General features: G+C 37.9%; 1 protein-coding gene across 1 annotated transcript in view; it reads left to right on the forward strand.

The window, feature by feature from the left end:
- plekhm3 (pleckstrin homology domain containing, family M, member 3) overlaps window positions 1–18,253 on the forward strand; it is a 50,661-nt gene that overhangs the window by 15,944 nt on the left and 16,464 nt on the right. Inside the window, exons 4-6 of the mRNA XM_055216309.2 lie at window positions 3,701–3,846; window positions 3,999–4,192; window positions 17,173–17,236. Of these exons, the coding sequence (XP_055072284.2) occupies window positions 3,701–3,846; window positions 3,999–4,192; window positions 17,173–17,236 (404 nt within the window). The remainder of the gene's footprint in view (window positions 1–3,700; window positions 3,847–3,998; window positions 4,193–17,172; window positions 17,237–18,253) is intronic.

An 18,253-nucleotide genomic window follows, 5' to 3' on the forward strand; every position in this document is an offset into this window, starting at 1 on the left:
CTTTTTGTAACATAATTTAAAAATTTAGTCCTAAAAAAATCTCATTACCGCAACAGTCAGAAAACATCAACACTGATATATTTTCAAAATGACATGACAAACCTGAAAGAACATAATTTGGAGATTCTGCACATGCATTTAAAATCAAAGTATTATGCTTCTATTAATTAAATTAACATTTAATAAGCATCTGTTGCGGTAATGATAATCAAAATGTCGTGTAAGCATTCTGACAAGACTAATTTCAAATTAACTGTAAAAAAATGATCTTACCTGGTAGCCATCTTGAAGTAACTGGTTCATGTGTTTGGTCACTCAAAATCAAACTTTATTAAAATTCTGTATGTGTGCTTTAACTGTTCTCAAAAAGTGTTGCGGAGGATGAGAACATCAGGCATGGACGCATAATTTTCCTAATTTTTCTTCATTATTATTATAGATGAATATTCAGTAAATAGTTTCTGTCATCTAAAGTAGTCTAGCAAAACATCCATTTATTTTTTTTCTTAATATTTTTGTGTTAATTTGATTAAATTACAACATAACGCATGTTCAAACACAGCCGGACACATTGCGGTAATGAGAATTTCAGCAGAAAATGAGATAAAATTTACAATTATAAATTCTTATGTTGAAATCACACATTGTGCAAGGTAGAACACAGTATTGTGTTAATTCTGATGCTTTTTAATGTACCTATATTACACATTTTAAAGCTAAAATCATTAGTGCCGTGGTGTTTCAATGGTTTCGTGAGAATCACCCATATATATATTATATATTATTAGAGATGCACCGATCGGATTTTTTTGGGCCGATACCGATTTAAACAGACAACTTCTGGCCGATACCGATGCCGATACCGATATTACACACTTGTATACAATACTATACAGTTGGTTTATTAGCTAGTTTATTTCTGCATCAAATTATTTTTACTGAACATGGATTGGATCTAATTAACATTCAACTGACCAACATAATAAGAGAGGCACAAATTAAGCTAAAACAAATATAAGACGACAACATGACAACCTTCAAAGGTGGTTTTTGCTATTCAGCATTTCTTTTATTAACATCATTAACTCCTTTTTTACATATAATGGATTTCTTTAATAAACATAAATAATGCCAGTGCTATTGCAACTTCAAAAAAAGTTGGACTTCTTTTCCCCCACTAAAGTGCAGTCTGTTTCTTTTATTGTCCAAGACATTTGAGCCAGCTCAACAAAGGTTTTCTGTCGGTGCTTAAGTATAGTGCACACCAGAACATTAAATCATTTTAACTGAACAACAGACATGCAACTCATTGCCTTTATGCGGTTAATTAAAAAACAATCAGTATCCGCCTTTCTCATGCTATTACCGATATGCCGATGGTTTCAAATTCATCAAATATCGGCCGATAAATATCGGTCGGCCGATACATCGGTGCATCACTATATATTATATATATATACCGGTATATATATATAGGCCATTTAAAAAAAAATTTTACCGGCAAAATCAGTAATGTTTATTTTTTTTGTATACCACTAGTCAACTAAATGAATATAACATGGCAAAGATGAATGCACATTTATATATTGATTCAATAGATTTATATATTTTGGAAAAAAATGTCATGGGTTTATTGCATTTTGCAGAAAAAATAATCAGTTTTTATAATAAATCTTTGAAAATCTAATTATGGATTTGAATTTTTTATGTTATTATAACCTAAAGATGCTATGGGAAAGTTTGTAACAGAAAATAGTGTTTTTCATCTTGTCACTTTCTTGGTATAGAAAACACATTTTTACCCAAAAAAGTCAAAATGGATTTATTGGGTTTTGGAACCAAACTCTTCATTTATTTATACGAAACTTGTTTTGCAACGAAACTCTTTCTGGAGACCAAAACAAAGGTATATTGCAATGGATACAGGGGAATCTCAAGTAATCCCAAATATTTTTTTTTTTTAAATACACTATATTGCCAAAAGTTTTGGGACACCTTGCTTTATATGTACATGAACCTGAATGACATCCCATTCTTAATCCATAGGATTTAATATGGAGTTTGCAGAGTGCAGACCCTTTGCAGAGAAGCCCTCCTTCGTAGTCTCCGCTCTAATTCATCCCAAAGATGTTTTATTGGGTTAAGGTCAGGACTTTGTGCAGGCCAGTCAAGTTCCTCTACACCAAAGTTGCTCATCCAGGTCTTTATGGAGCTTGCTTTGTTCACTTGTGCACAGGTATGTTGGAACAGGAAGGGACCATCCCCAAACTGTTACCACAAAGTTGGTAGCATGAAATTTTCCAAAATGTTTTGGTATGATGAAGCATTAGGAGTTCCTAATGGAAGCGATTGGAACACCTGAATTCAATGATTTGGAGGGGTGTCCCAAAACTTTTGGAAATGTAGTGTATATAGACTTGTGTAGTATAGATAATTTCAGACCTGTAGCAGAAGAATTTCACCATATAGCAACTTAAATTTCAAAAATTCCTCGCACAATGCTGTTATGTAGCTTCAGAAAGAGTGTTTTATTAACTTGGTTTATAATGGTACTGTTTTTTCTTATTTAAAGAGTGGTTGCATCTGTACCCTTTCATTTTTATTTTATTTTATTTTAAAGAGCAGCAGAAATATTCATACTAGAAACATACTAGAAACTCTAGTACTGTAGTGGAATAATGTTATTGAAATGGCATGAGAGACTGATATTTCCATTTTGGGTGAACTAACCTTTTGAATTGGTAAGTGATGTAATTCGGCCCACAGTCTGGGATGCGCGTATTTCATTGCTGTTTTTTAGCTCCACTCTTTTTAGACGGCTAACAATGCATCCAAAATAGACCTACAGCGTTGCCTGCACACTATAATCAGTGTCTCCCTCTACATACATTGGTGCTGATAACATTATGCCTCCCTTTTTGGAGACTGTGTTTTCTGGCTTGTTTTTGTCCTCTATATCATACCTCCCATCTTGTCCACGTTTTTCCTCTCCCTATGAAGTGTATAGCTGACGCCACGCTCCACCGAGAAGATTGTGCATGTCTATATCCGTCTGTGCTTGTTCCTTTTATTGTCTTTTATTCTTTTTACCTCCACACTGTCCTGGGTCTGGTCCCCACTGATGGTATGGATAAGGGACACCTGCCATGTTCACAATCACCTGTTTTGGTTTCTTTGGGATGAGCCCTTTGCGTCTACTGTTTGAAGACAGCTTAAATAAGAAATGTTAAAGACAAAGCAAAGTACTTTAAAGAGATTTTTCAGTATTACATGGGCTCAGTATTTACTGTACCATGTTTTCTGTCTAGATTGGTAAAGCCGTCTTTTTATGTTGTTTTTTCCCTATAGTAAATCAGCAGTTGCTTTATGTTTTGGCTTTAGTGCTGCGCAGTGCACACAAATGTACAACTTTTAAATTATATGTAATGCTTATCTATGTTTAACCAGGGGTGTGTCCTAAACCTTGACATATCAGCACAACATACATTAACCTGATCACCTTCCGCTAATGATTGCCCATTTCTAAAAGGGCCATGCCCTCATGACTAGATTAGGTGGTCATTAACTTTTTCATTAACCCAAGCCTGTGTGTGTTTTAGGTATTTTAATGAGGGACTTGATCTTTCCTGTCACAGGTTTGATTTGTGTGTTTGTAGACAAGGTTTCTCCCATCTTTATTACTGTTGGTTTGTTTTTTCAGGATGTCAAAGGCCAGTAGGTCTGTCACGCGGCAAGGCCAAAGTGTGCTCTTACAGCGGCTGGTACTACTGCTCCAGTTGCCACCAAGACAACCTCTTTCTCATACCTGCTCGTCTGTTGCACAACTGGGACACTAACAAACACAAGGTATGTGCGCAGACCTCTAGAATTGATTCATATCTTTAAAATTGTTAGTAAAGCCACACAAGAAGTGAGAGTCAGCAACAGACAATTTTTTTTAATCGCCCTTAAATGCGTTTAAAACAATTTGATTAATCACATCAAACTGTGTGGTTTAGGTGTCAAAACAGGCTAAGGAGTTTCTGGAGTTTGTTTATGAGGAACCATTGTTAGACGTACAGCAGTTGAACCCATGTCTGTATGAGCATTGTGAAGCACTGGCGGCCGTTCTCAAACTGAGGCAGCAGCTCCAGTCTCTCAGGGCTTACCTCTTCAGCTGCCGAGCCACAGTGGCAGAAGACCTCCGTCGCAGGTGAGTGATGTCACAAAGCAGGAAGAGCAAAGTTCAGGGACACATGTCCATTTCTGAAGTGACCATAGATATATACATTAGATGTCGCCTTAGGGTTCTAAGAATAGATATTTATAAAGGCTAGATGTCTCGCCCGTGCTGCTGGCCAATTTAGTGGAATGTCCGCATGTGGCGGCCATCTTTCCACAGGGCGCTCGCTCACTCGTAGCATTGCGTTTAATGGAGCATGTGCTTTTAGATGACCATAGCTTGCTCGGTTTTCTGCCGATTTTCAAACGGTTTCGTTTGTTATAAACGTCAGAGATGTACCTATGACACTACATACTTAATGAATAATTTTATGACTCATGTTAAAGCATCCAGAATTCTAGCCACGTTAATAACGTTTGTAAGAAACAAAACCGTTGGAAAATCGGTAGAAAATTAAGCAAGTTATGGTCATTTAAAAGTACCTTCACCATTAAACACAATGCTACGAGTGAACTAGCTGCCTGAGGTAAGATGGCCGCCAGGGGATGACGTTAGAGACTCCGCCGTAACTAGGGTGGCCATTCGTGCCAGTTCCGCCGGACACGTCCCGAACATGTTTTCGGATTCGTTCTTCTGAAGTCGCGTTGCTCGACCGCATACGTCATCAAGGTTTAATATTTCGGGTTAATTTCAGAAAAGCAACCGATACATTTCAAGGTAAGAATGAAACTACAATGATTGTATGTCTTAAAAGAAATAAATCTTAATTTTCTAATGTATTTTAACTGAAATTTGAGAGCCTCGATGACGTATGCGGTAGAGCAACGCGACTTCCGGAGAACGAACCCGAAAACATGTTCGGGACGTGTCCGGCGGAACTGGCACGAATGGCCACCCTAGCCGTAACACATCTAGCCTTTATACTGTACATATCTATGGTTCTAATGCATGCGTCAAACCCGCCGTCATCTTGGAACAGGGGTCTTGTCATAGGAAGTAGCTAGGTAATGCTATATCTCCACCTGTACTTCGAATTTATAGACGATGCCGCACTTTTGTGCTTCCTATGGATGTTAGGCCTACTAGCACTATGCATTATAGTTAGAAAAAGTAGATTTTCATAATATCAAAACTTAAATTTTTTTAAAGCAAAGGCGACGTCTAGTGTACACATCTATGTGAAGTGACCTAAATGGGACCCGTATAAAGATCTGTGTGGTTTTCATCATCAAGTCAAAAGAAATTTTGCTAAATAAATATTAAATAATAATAAATTAATATTGCTGTAACTAATTTTTATGAAAAACAAACGTAAGACTGAAGTAAAGTTTACAGGACATTCTGTAGCTCAGTGGTTCTCAAACTGGGGTCCGGGGCCCCCAGGGGGGTCGCGAGATGGTGCCAGGGGGCCCCAGTTTTATGACATTTTATAAAATACATTAATTTATCATGAATTCTGTGAAATTAAACTTAAAAAAAAAAACAAGGCAGCACTACTTTGTATAATTTTATGTTTTGTTTAATTAAAATGTAAAGTTTTAGAACTGTTTTTTGTCATAAATTTTCTTTGGGGGGGCCGCAAAGAAATGCACCGTACACAAAGGGGGCCGCACGCTGAAAAAGTTTGAGAACCACTGCTGTAGCTGATGAAATGTTTTCCCTTATATTTTGGGGGTTCTTGATTAGAGATGTGCTAACCATTTAATTTGATTAATTTCATTATTTTATTTTAAGGAGTGCCAATTTTGGTGTCAAAGCGCATTATTCTGTTCAGGACCAATCCATGCTGAGCTTTTTCAGTGGTGCAGATTTGTAAACTGCATGCGAGCAAATAATTTGTGGAACATGTCGTTCCAAACGGGAAATCACTCGTAACAAGTTTGATTGAATAATAAGTGCTTAAGGAGAAACCGCTTGTAATCGCTGCCCTGTTTTCATAATAGTCACAGCTGCATTACCCATTTAACTAAGGGTGTGTTGTAATAATAAATATTTGCGGAATTTTGCAAGGTTCATTAATAGTGACAGAAAATGAAAACAAAATCTTACGTCATTTGTAAAGATGGAAATGGAAACTCTTGTGCTGCCAAAGAGTAAAAAAAAAATGTGCAAGCAAGATTTATGAGACCTTTTTGCACATGCTCAGTAAAGTTCAGTGGTTTTTTAAACAACTAGTTATATATTCACTGCAAAAAATGACTTTCTTACTTAGTATTTTTGTCTTGTTTTCAGTAGAAATATCTAAAAATTCTTAAATTAAGATGCTTTTTCTTGATGAGCAAAATGACCTAAGTAAATAAGTCTAGTTTTAAGACAAATAATATACAATTTAAGTGAAATTGTCCTTAAAACAAGCAAAATTATCTGCCAATGGGGTGAGAAAAAAATTGTGAAATAAGATTTCTTTTTTCTTAAACACTTAATTCAAGTAAAATGTTCTCACTGCATTGCCAGATATTTTTGCTTGTTTTAAGCACAAATTCACTTAAATTGTATATTTTTTTGTCTAAAAACTAGTATTATTTTCTTAGGTCATTTTGCTCATCAAGATAATACATCTTGATTTAAGAATTTTTAGATATTTCTACTGAAAACAAGACAAAAATACTAAGTAAGAAAGTCATTTTTTGCAGTGTTTAGTTGCTGGGAATGTAAATAAGTTTGCTTTGGCAGTTTTTTGTTGGATTCTTAAGACCAGGTTCAATAAGAACGTTAAGAGACTTTGTTTATGTGTAGGTCCTGGCACTAAAAGGCTCGTCTAGGTGATGAATGCTTCATAGCAGGATCAGTATCATGTGTGGAAACCACCTTAAACATTCACGCCAGGAGAGACGAAAGTCTGTAAAGCTCTGTGATAAAGTGTGATAATGGAAATCTGCCTTTGTCGTTTTTCAACAAAAGTTGCCCCTCATTATATATTGACAGTTATTTAAAAAAGATAAATGTATATTGATTTTAGGGTTAAGTGGAAGTTTAGAAGGAGAAACTAAGGTGTAGTACACGCCACGGAAGAGTTTAGGCATTAGGTTGGGTGACAATGGGTTTACTAGTTGTCCAGTAACCAACTAGTCAATTAGTGACGCCAGCTAATTAATAGATAATATTATCTGTGTTTATATGTAAGTGCAGTAAACCCCTCTTGAAAAATTGTGCCTTTAAATAAATGTTGGTGCTGTCAGTTGTCACTGAGGCGGTACCCTTTCAAAAAGTATACCTTTGCACCTAAAGAGGTCAGGTTAGTACATCAGAAGTACATATTGGTACCTAATGTATGCAAATCTGATCCAAAATGGTACATATTAGTTTTTTTTAAAGGGTGCTCCCCCAATGACAGCTTTGGACCATTTTTTGACCAGTTAATTCTGACAGTGTGATGTCAGATGAAACCCTTTGAAACGGTATAACAGTGATTCCTTAAAAAAAAATTGTTGAGTTATTAAAAGAACACTCCACTTTTTTTGAAAATATGCTCATTTCAGCTCTCCTAGAGTTAAACATTTGATATTTACCGTTTTGGAATCCATTCAGCTGATCTCCGGGTCTGGCTGTACATAATCCATTGAATCTGATTAGACCATTAGCATCACGCTAAAAAACCCCAAAGAGTTTTGATATTTTTCCTATTTATAACTTGACTCTTCTGTAGTTACATCGTGTACTAAGACCGTTAGAAAATTAGAAGTTGCGATTTTCTAGGCAATATGGCTAGGAACTATACTCTCATTCTGGCGTAATAATCAAGGACTTTGCTGCAGTCACATGGCTGCAGCAGGCGTAGTGATATTACGCAGTGCCTGAAAATAGTCCCCTGCTATTGAAAGTAACCAAGGAGACTATTTTCGGGCAGTGCGTAATATCACTACTGTGATAATATGGCAACCCACCATATTTTCCTATCGATTTTGAAAAGTTAGACCATTTTTTGTCTACCTTTCTTAAAGTAGTGTCCATGAAACGTTGTCTCATATTTATAAAAAATCTTTCTGGGGTAAACACATTTCCATTATTTTTCCTATGGAAATTTTTTTATGGCTTCACTAAATAAAAAGAACTTCAGATGTTGACTTAATCGTGTTGCTAATGCACTCTTACCTACACAATCAGAACACCGTTTGTTGTTTGACTCACTGAAATATTGAAAGGGCCAGTACCCTTTCGTATGTATGCGGTCCTGTGAACTTCATGGAGACGTAGAACCAGGATGGCTGTTTGAAGTGCAGACGTAGGGACTCCAGCAAAGCCAACCTCAGCTTGAACTGAATTTCCTCTCCGAGGTCCATCTCCTTGGAGGTCTCCCAGCTGCCCGCTGAGCATTGACTTTATCTGGCCGCAGTGTTTACAGGGTCCAACGGTATGCAGGAGTGGTGACCCTAACAGGAGGCAGCTCGAGATGGCTGGTGTTTACACCCGGGCTATTAGCAGGCAATGGCTAATGCTCGGCTTTTCAAAACAGTGCAGGATTGATGAGGGCGATGGCGCTAAAAGATTACCTTACCCATTCATTGCCTGGCCTGGCCGCTCATCATTGGTACTGAAGAGGCCCATGAGTGTTTACACTAAGCCAGAGGGGGAAGGAAAGAACTGTCACAGCCCACACCCTTGAGTCTGATCTAATGCATCTCCCTGAGCTTCAGTGGCTACCACGCGCACGTGTGCCCTAAAACATTAGTTCACTCACCATGAACATTTTGTTATCATTTACGTGTCCTCAATGACATTCCAAACCCGTGACTTCTTTGTGGAATTTCTTTGCAGAATGTCCAGAGAGGTGTTTTTTATAATAAGGTCATATATATTACTTAACTGTATTGTGAACTGTATTCTAAGTATTTTAATTTCATACAATATTGCAGTAAAAATGTAAAATTTAAGTTGAAAGTCATTTTGCATTTCTCAAATCACATTCAGTTTAGATATTGCACATTCGACACATTGCGCCAGATTAACAACTATTCCCCTAACATATATAATCTAATAATAGATGTGTTTATTTTCTATTTAGATTTTAACATTCAATAATGCTTTTAATTGGCAGGTTTCTGTGGCTTTCTGTACATCTTTGTCTTGTGAATGTAGCCATAAAGGGGTCGCACACCAGACGCGCAGTTCAGCGCCGCACCGTCGAGTCGCATCTATGACAACTCTGAAGTATCGTAAACCGGAAGTGCACATTAAATAGCGCAAGCTTAGTCCGATAGGGTCTACTTCAAAATGCAAAATATATGTTAGCAGCCAATGTTAATCGTTAATGATTTGTGACAAATATGATGTTATTTAAAGGTAGGGTAACACATTTTGAAAAATGATAACGGTAGCCGCCTAGCAATGAAATCCTGATCCCACCCTCAAGTCAAATCGCCATCCAAAGTCACACCTCTTTCAAAACACATGAACACGCACAGATCAGACGGTCACATCTCATGTCTCATTCAGCAGTGAGAAAACTTTGCAGTACAAAGTCGAATAACACTGCCAAAATAACCAAACTACTGGTTTACATCAGAATTAGTTTAAGCACACGTTCAGTTGTGTAGACGTAGTAACTATATTGTTACGCTAATCCGTAAACGAAACACAAATTTCATAAGCAACACAATGTTTCATCAAAGTAGAATATCTAAATCCATCTCAATACAAACATATCGCGTACCTACCTTACCAAAATAAACAGTGCAACGACCCTTTCAGACCCTTTGACTCCTGCAGCTGTTTCATCTCGTGGTAAAGCAGTACAGTTACCGATGTTCATTTGGGTTTTTGCTCTTGCTGATCCAGGCAGTTTTCGCTGTTGTTGTTATAAAATATGTCTTTCGTTGTGTACCTCCTGTGTAGGTTGTCAATTCAGCAGAAAAGTTTGCTGTTCTCACTGTTTACAGGCAGGAGGTGAGCGCACATGAACGCGCCGATGACGTATGGTGTCTGCGTGGACTCGCTGCGCGGTGGGCATTCAAATTACGCTTACGTATAAGGGACACAAATGGAAACGTCCGTTCGGACCGAAATCTATGATTTGTTGAACATTTTTTGGTCCTACGCCTTTCACAGATGACATAAATTTCTACAAATGCATTTAAACAACTTAACACAGTGATTGCTATCAGGATGTGAGGAGACTTTTAACCAGCATAACAAAAAAATGTTTTTTGTCAGGATCAAATCTGTTACCCTACCTTTAATGTTAAACTATGTGAGTGGCGCTCTGTGGCGAGACAGGGATTTGAACTTCCTGATTCAAAGCTGGGCGCCGCGGACAGGCGCCACCTGTTGGCGCCGATGTGCGTATACTCATAGAAAACAATGTGTTCGTTTTTTTTTTCAACGGCGCGGCGCTGAGCTGCGCGTCCGGTGTGCGACACAACCCCCCCCCCCCCCTTTAGAGACTAAAGGCCCAGGAATACTTTCTTTCAGCTTTCTCGTCCATCTCTCACACATACGCGTTCATAAAGCTTTCAAAGTATACTCGACAGCCGATACACGCAGATCAACACATAAGTAGTACAAATGATTTCTTATTTAAAGGGGCCGTGAAGTGCACATTAAATAGCGCAAGCTTAGTCCGATAGGGTCTACTTCAAAATGCAAAATATATGTTAGCAGCCAATGTTAATCGTTAATGATTTGTGACAAATATGATGTTATTTAAAGGTAGGGTAACACATTTTGAAAAATGCTAACGGTAGCCGCCTAGCAATGAAATCCTGATCCCACCCTCAAGTCAAATCGCCATCCAAAGTCACACCTCTTTCAAAACACATGAACACGCACAGATCAGACGGTCACATCTCATGTCTCATTCAGCAGTGAGAAAACTTTGCAGTACAAAGTCGAATAACACTGCCAAAATAACCAAACTACTGGTTTACATCAGAATTAGTTTAAGCACACGTTCAGTTGTGTAGACGTAGTAACTATATTGTTACGCTAATCCGTAAACGAAACACAAATTTCATAAGCAACACAATGTTTCATCAAAGTAGAATATCTAAATCCATCTCAATACAAACATATCGCGTACCTACCTTACCAAAATAAACAGTGCAACGACCCTTTCAGACCCTTTGCCTCCTGCAGCTGTTTCATCTCGTGGTAAAGCAGTAAAGTTACCGATGTTCATTTGGGTTTTTGCTCTTGCTGATCCAGGCAGTTTTTGCTGTTGTTTTTATAAAATATGTCTTTCATTGTGTGCCTCCTGTGTAGGTTGTCAATTCAGCAGAAAGGTTTGCTGTTCTCACTGTTTACAGACAGGAGGTGAGCGCACGTGAACGCGCCGATGACGTATGGTGTCTGCGTGGACTCGCTGCGCGGTGGGCATTCAAATTACGCTTACGTATAAGGGACAAAAATGGAAACGTCCGTTCGGACCGAAATCTATGATTTGTTGAACATTTTTTGGTCCTACGCCTTTCACAGATGACATAAATTTCTACAAATGCATTTAAACAACTTAACACAGTGATTGCTATCAGGATGTGAGGAGACTTTTAACCAGCATAACAAAAAAATGTTTTTTGTCAGGATCAAATCTGTTACCCTACCTTTAATGTTAAACTATGTGAGTGGCGCTCTGTGGCGAGACAGGGATTTGAACTTCCTGATTCAAAGCTGGGCGCCGCGGACAGGCGCCACCTGTTGGCGCCGATGTGCGTATACTCATAGAAAACAATGTGTTCGTTTTTTTTTTCAACGGCGCGGCGCTGAGCTGCGCGTCCGGTGTGCGACACAACCCCCCCCCCCCCCCTTTAGAGACTAAAGGCCCAGGAATACTTTCTTTCAGCTTTCTCGTCCATCTCTCACACATACGCGTTCATAAAGCTTTCAAAGTATACTCGACAGCCGATACACGCAGATCAACACATAAGTAGTACAAATGATTTCTTATTTAAAGGGGCCGTGAATTGGTCGATTTTATTGCTTTATGACGTTGATTGATTTATACTTATGCATTTCGCGTTTTTTTTAAATTCAAAAACATCAAAAGCAATAAGTAATAAGCTATTTTGTAACATGGATTATTGGCTGTCTTGAGAAATGGTTTGTTTGAAGGGGCGTGCCGCATTGAAGACCTGACCGTAAACACCCACTGCTATGATTGGACAGCTTCATTCCCCGTCATTACATGTAGGGAAATGTTTTAAAAACAATTTGATAAAAATAGCAGCCGAACACAAATATGTTTGAGACACAAAAGATTCTGGGTGCTAAAGATGATACAGATAAATGACAATACGTATATTAAAGTAGAAACAAAACTCGACGTGACTAAATTACAGTATAAAACACAGTAAGCGTGCATCCGAATCTAAACTGCGTCTAATAAATCCTTATCAATAACTTTGTATATTTCTATTGTGCTTGTGAGGTTGCTTTTACATTCACGTAATGTTAAATACCACAGTTATATGATAAAAACCGAAAATGCGTTTCCATGGTATCATAACAGATCACCGCGTCAAAATAAAAGTCTCTCAGAAAAAAATTTATTTAAAAAGTCATTTTGGTTAAATTTGTCAATTTTTAAAGACATGTTTACTTACTGAGACACACGTGTCACGCGAAGCTGTGGGCGGGGCTACAAAAGTAGACTTGTCCTTTTGGTTATGGGGAGGTGTTTCAATTCTACTTTGACGTCATAGATTTCCGAATTTTTCACTGGAGTGTTTAGCTGGCTTGGTGCCAAAGACGGTTATATTTCAGTAGCACGGACGTTTTCAGTTCTGAAACTTGCAGGATGTTCATTTAAGTATGATGACCTCTTATATAACAAATTATCAAGTTAAAATTGAGTTTTTGATTCACCGCTCCTTTAAAGAGCACCTATTTCATTGCTAAAAAACAACGTTATTTTGTTTATTTGGTATAATACAATGTGTTCACATGGTTTATTGTTAAAAAACACATTATTGTCCACATAATGTACATTTTTGTAGTTCCAGATTTCACGCTTTTCCTAAAATGCACGGATTTGAAAAGCGCTGTGTCCCTGATTGGCCAGCTAATTTGTACCTCTGATGTCAGCTGGAAATGTGACGCTCCTTACCATGTTTAAAAGATTGACAGGAGTTAACTAGGGCTGGGATGGTTGTAATTATCACCACACCATCGCGGTGGTGGAGTGCAACCCGCGATATGTCAAATTAAGAAAAATATAAAGTACAATCTCGCCCAGTGAGATGTCTTCAGGATCGGGTTAACGCAAACAGCCAGCAGACTTAATGCGCTATTTGCAAGGGAAGGCAACTGATATCAGTGATGACCCGCTGGCTTGGGGGTGGAACAATGAGGCAGGATAATGGCCGTTTCTCAATCCGAAGACGGCTAATATCTGCAGCCTTCGGATTGAGAAACCGCCGTTCTCTTTTGGTCACTCAAAGTTGTGAAAAAATATCAATCTGCGCTACCAGTACACCACCAGAACGTGTTCTCAGCGTGGCTGGAAACATTATAACCCCAAAAAGGTTTCTTACTTGTTGTTTCATGAGTGGAAGTGCTACAATAAACACGCAGATATGCGCCGATCCCCTGGCTACTCTGGGGCTCGGCTCGAGCAGCCACCGAAATGGCCAAGCACATACGCACTGTTGCTTCACATTTACTTTACATATCTTACTAAGCTTTCTGCACTTGAAAGAAAATGAAAATTAAAGAAGAAAAGATGATGTTCTATGCAATCTTTATCTTTTGCCATTTTGTATGTTGTTTTTCGTAAAGTATCCAGTCCAAAATTGTTCTCATGCATGCGCTGTTGTACGCATACCGTTCATGCGGTCTCAAAAAATTAGGCTGCAAGTGGACAAGGTGTACAAACGACTGTGGACCCTCTGGATGACAAAAGTTACATCATGCGGGTGGCGTGCCAGGTATACTTTGGCTATAGATTATCTTCGCATAAGCATTTGTAAAAACAAAACTACTCTGTAGCAAATCAACATTGCAACTTGGATTTGTGCTTGTGCATTTGTTTTAACCTGTTTGACAACAGTCTCATATCGCTTGGTTACCAACACCGCAAACAGTCCTCCAAGGAGCATGTATATTTACGCAGTGAAAGGACAAAAGATTCATAGATCAAGCTTTTCCATGAGCAAAGATAAATTTAAGGGCACATTTCACAAGACTTTTTTAAGATGTAAAATCTTTGGTGTCACTAGAGTACATATACCATATAGAAAATGTATTGTATCAGGTTAAAATTGCCACTTTGTAGATGTGAGCAAAAATGTGCGGTTTTTGGTCTGCAAATGAGCTTTTTAAATGATCACTGCACTAAATTGCAGTTCTGTGGTTGGATGGTGCAGATTAAGGGGCGGTATTATCCCCTTTCTGACATCACAAGGGGAGCCACATTTCAATGACTTATTTTTTTCACATGCTTGCAGAGCATGGGTTGATCTTTTACACATTTTCTAAGATGATAAAAGCACTGAGGACCCAATTATAGAAAAAAGTCACATTTTCTTGATATGTCCCCTTTAAGCTTAAAGAGAAGGGGAAAGAAAGATTAAAGTTTACTGTGATCAGAGGTAAACGCACACCCAATGAGACAACATGAGAGCAAGATTTAGGTTCTTTTTTAGACGTCGCCCTGACTTGAACAAGCTTGACTAAAACCAAATCAGCATAACAACACATCCGCAGGGATTAAGTTAGGATTTGTCCTTGTCATACAGGAGATACCGCATTAGACCATGGAATCCTGTCAATGCAATATCTCTTCTTTGTCAGCCGTCCTAAGATGTTCGGTAATACCTCACTTGTTCTATCAGATTTGTGGGTATGTAAAGCTTTGTGGTCTGTGGCTTTCAGACACTTTTATTAAGCACACGTCTGTAAATCTGTCAAGGTGGGAAGAATGATTGCTATTTTTAAAAGAGATAGTTCATCCAAAAATAAACATTCTGTCATCGCTGAATTGTATTTTTAAGAAAAAATGTTTTCTTAAGAATATCCTGATCATTCTATGTAAAAAAAAAGATGAATACTGCACTGTCAAGTTTTCAGATTACAGAAAGTCTATTAATGTCATGACAGCTTTATGTGAGGAACATACTGAAATGTTATGAATCATACAAAACATAAGAAATTAAAAAATAAATAGGCATTAAAAAATAGAGAATTTGAATAAACCACCTTTAAGTTTCTATTGTGCTTTTTTCATACATTTGTATTTTGACAGCCCCGTCCTTAGTCAGTTTTATTCTGAAGAAAAGAGCAGCCAGGATATTGTTTAAAAAAAATTATAAAGGAAAAAGTGTGGAACGTGAAAGTAAATAATCACAGAATTTAAAAGTCGTCTTTTACCCATTTATTTCTGAGTCGTCTCATCATGCAGCATTCTGGCCTATTAGTTTGGAGAACTGTACCTTTTCGTTTTAGGAAAACCCATTCACACTCCTTTGGAGATAATTCTTCACAGCTTTTGATAAAGTATCATTTCTGACATCCATACGTCAAACACATAATAACAAAGCAGCTTTCAGCAGTTCTGTTTGTACTAATGACACCTGCTGCAACTCAAGTCTATTGACCCTTAAGCCTTCCATAAACAAATGAAAAGAGAATTCATCCCTAGCTTAGTAAACATCCCACCCCTTGCCTCCTGCCTCAGTTTAGACTTAGATTAGTGCAGTAATGATGGTTCGGCCCTTTAATGAGGTCTTAGGATGAGCTATGAATGGGACTGTCTGGAGTGCCGCCATGCTTTACTTATGCCAGCAATGAGGTTTACAGCAATAAACAACAGAAACAACTGAGCTTCACCACAAATCCCGAAGCAAAAGACGAGTGATGCTTGGAGGCAGTTTTGAAACTTCAAATTGTGCAATCTTGGTGGTCCACTTGCATCAACACAAATATCTCAATAGTCACAACCAAAAAGGCACACTCAGAATTACAGCAAACCACTGTTTGAAATTATATGTGCCTCCATCTCCATAATATTTCTAAATTTACTACTAAATGGCCTATTTGAGCTTAAAACTACTTGGTATGTTTTCCATCCATGTCATTCATGTTATTAGGAGCGCTTCCACGTAATGCCACAGACATTTTCTCTGGACAGCAAATTGTCTTGAATTCCCAACATCTGTCTGGTGGGCTGACATCCCACTGAGTTGAGGAACTATCAGTGTGTTAGTGGGTAAAGAAACTGGAGTGGGTAATTTCCACTGGATCCAGAATAATCAGTCCAGTTAACCAGGAGGATCCTATTCAAGTAGACAGATTTATAACATGAGGTGCTTCTTTGTGGTAGGGTTATGCCATTGGCAATGTGTTTGAATACTTTTTTTTGTGATATGTCATTAGGAAAAAATATCTTTTCTTTTACTTACAGTCGATTGAGATGTTGTAACTTTGATGAACTAAGTCTATGTTAATCTGATAAGACCCCTGAACTACACCTGTATTTAAGAGGAACTGACCTTCGTTGCACATCTCCAATGTCTACTCCGTGATATCCATTTTTCTTTTTAGTAACTTTTGATACCTTTCAATCAATCTTTCATTTCATTTCTACCTTCTCCCCGTCTGTCTTCCATTACCCCCCACAATATGCCTGTTGATTTTCCACTCCCATCCCCTTTTCCGGCTGATTCGGTGGGCCCTTGAGTTTGTAATGTGAGCAGGCGTGGGTGAATGAGAGAGCGAGAGTGCGAGAGTAGACTCATGGGAGGAGAAAGGTGAAGAGGGCCATAATAGCCAGCCAGATGGAGAGAGAGAGAGAGACGCCCCACTTCACCCATAATAAGGGGTAGTGCTTTTAAATGCCTATTTTACAGCCTTTTTCCAATTCAATTGAATTAACCCCTGTTTTCAAGCAATTTAGACCCATGTTGTCATGGATACAGAGGCGGGATGGTGAAATCTAGCGTTCCTCTTGGAAAAGAAATGTATATGGGTGTGTGTAACCTAATGCAGTTAATTTTTAATAGATGTGTGCAGGTTAAATTATGCCTTGAGGTAACATTTATATGTTTTTTATGCTAATGTTCTTTTTCTTGCTGTTTCTGCAGGATCTTTCCGAGGGAATACCTGTTACAGCATGTACACCTGTACTCATTGGCAGACCTACAGCAGGCAAGTTTTTTTTATTTCTGACCATTTCTCTGTACATCTATACATGTAGGCCACACAAAATTTGCCCTTGCTTTTTCTGTGTTAAATGTGTTACCAGTAGAACTTGGACCATTACATATATAACTGATTAATATATAAGATTTAACATTTAAAAGGCAGCAGTGAATCAGAGCAAACAAATGTTTTTTACTCCATTTTTTTTTTGTCGATGTCTCAAGTTCACACAGGTGTCTAAGCAAAATAACAAACGGGAAGTGTCCAAATACTTTTTATCCACCTTAACTTTTGCCTAAAATGTGCTTAATAATTATTTTTAATTGCTACTTTGTTGTATATTTTGTTGCACTACAATGCATTTCATACATTTTTAAGTGTGGCCACATATACTACTATATATACACACCTCCTGGACACGTCCCAACTGATTCTAATAGTGTACAGAAAAGATGTCATCACGTTCACACACACATAGTAACACCTGTAACACACATCATCACTGTGGGGTGCGTGTCTGCTCAGTTTCATCTGGCAGTTGGAGTTAAGAGGCTGTGATAATGTTGTGTGTTTGCTGTGGGTATTTTCACACCCTTTCCTAAAGCGTTATCCAGAGTTTGAGTTACTGTAGATATATGTATGGTAACCCAGAGCCTCAGGGTAAAGGTCATCTAATGAACCTTCTGCTTTTCAACTAAAATGCATGAATAAATCTGTATTTGAGTTTGAAGGGTTGCTAAATCAACAGTTCTTGCCTTTATTTGAACAAATTGTGTTGTTACTTTAACAATAATTATTAACTTGTTTTTAATGATTTGCCATGATATTTATGCGGTGCGTTAGACATTTGTGATTGCTAAACATAATAACATAGCAAAATTTTGTTAAATCGATTTTGGTCTCTATCTTACTTTTTAATATGATCAGCCAATAAAAAATTATTGGCTTTTTAAAGATTATCAAAGTTTACCAAAATTTTTTGACAATTTACAGTACTGTGCCAAAGTCTTATTTTTGACTATT

The sequence above is a fragment of the Misgurnus anguillicaudatus genome, chromosome 17 (assembly GCF_027580225.2).
Source record: "Misgurnus anguillicaudatus chromosome 17, ASM2758022v2, whole genome shotgun sequence".
Classification (NCBI taxonomy): Eukaryota; Metazoa; Chordata; class Actinopteri; order Cypriniformes; family Cobitidae; genus Misgurnus; species Misgurnus anguillicaudatus.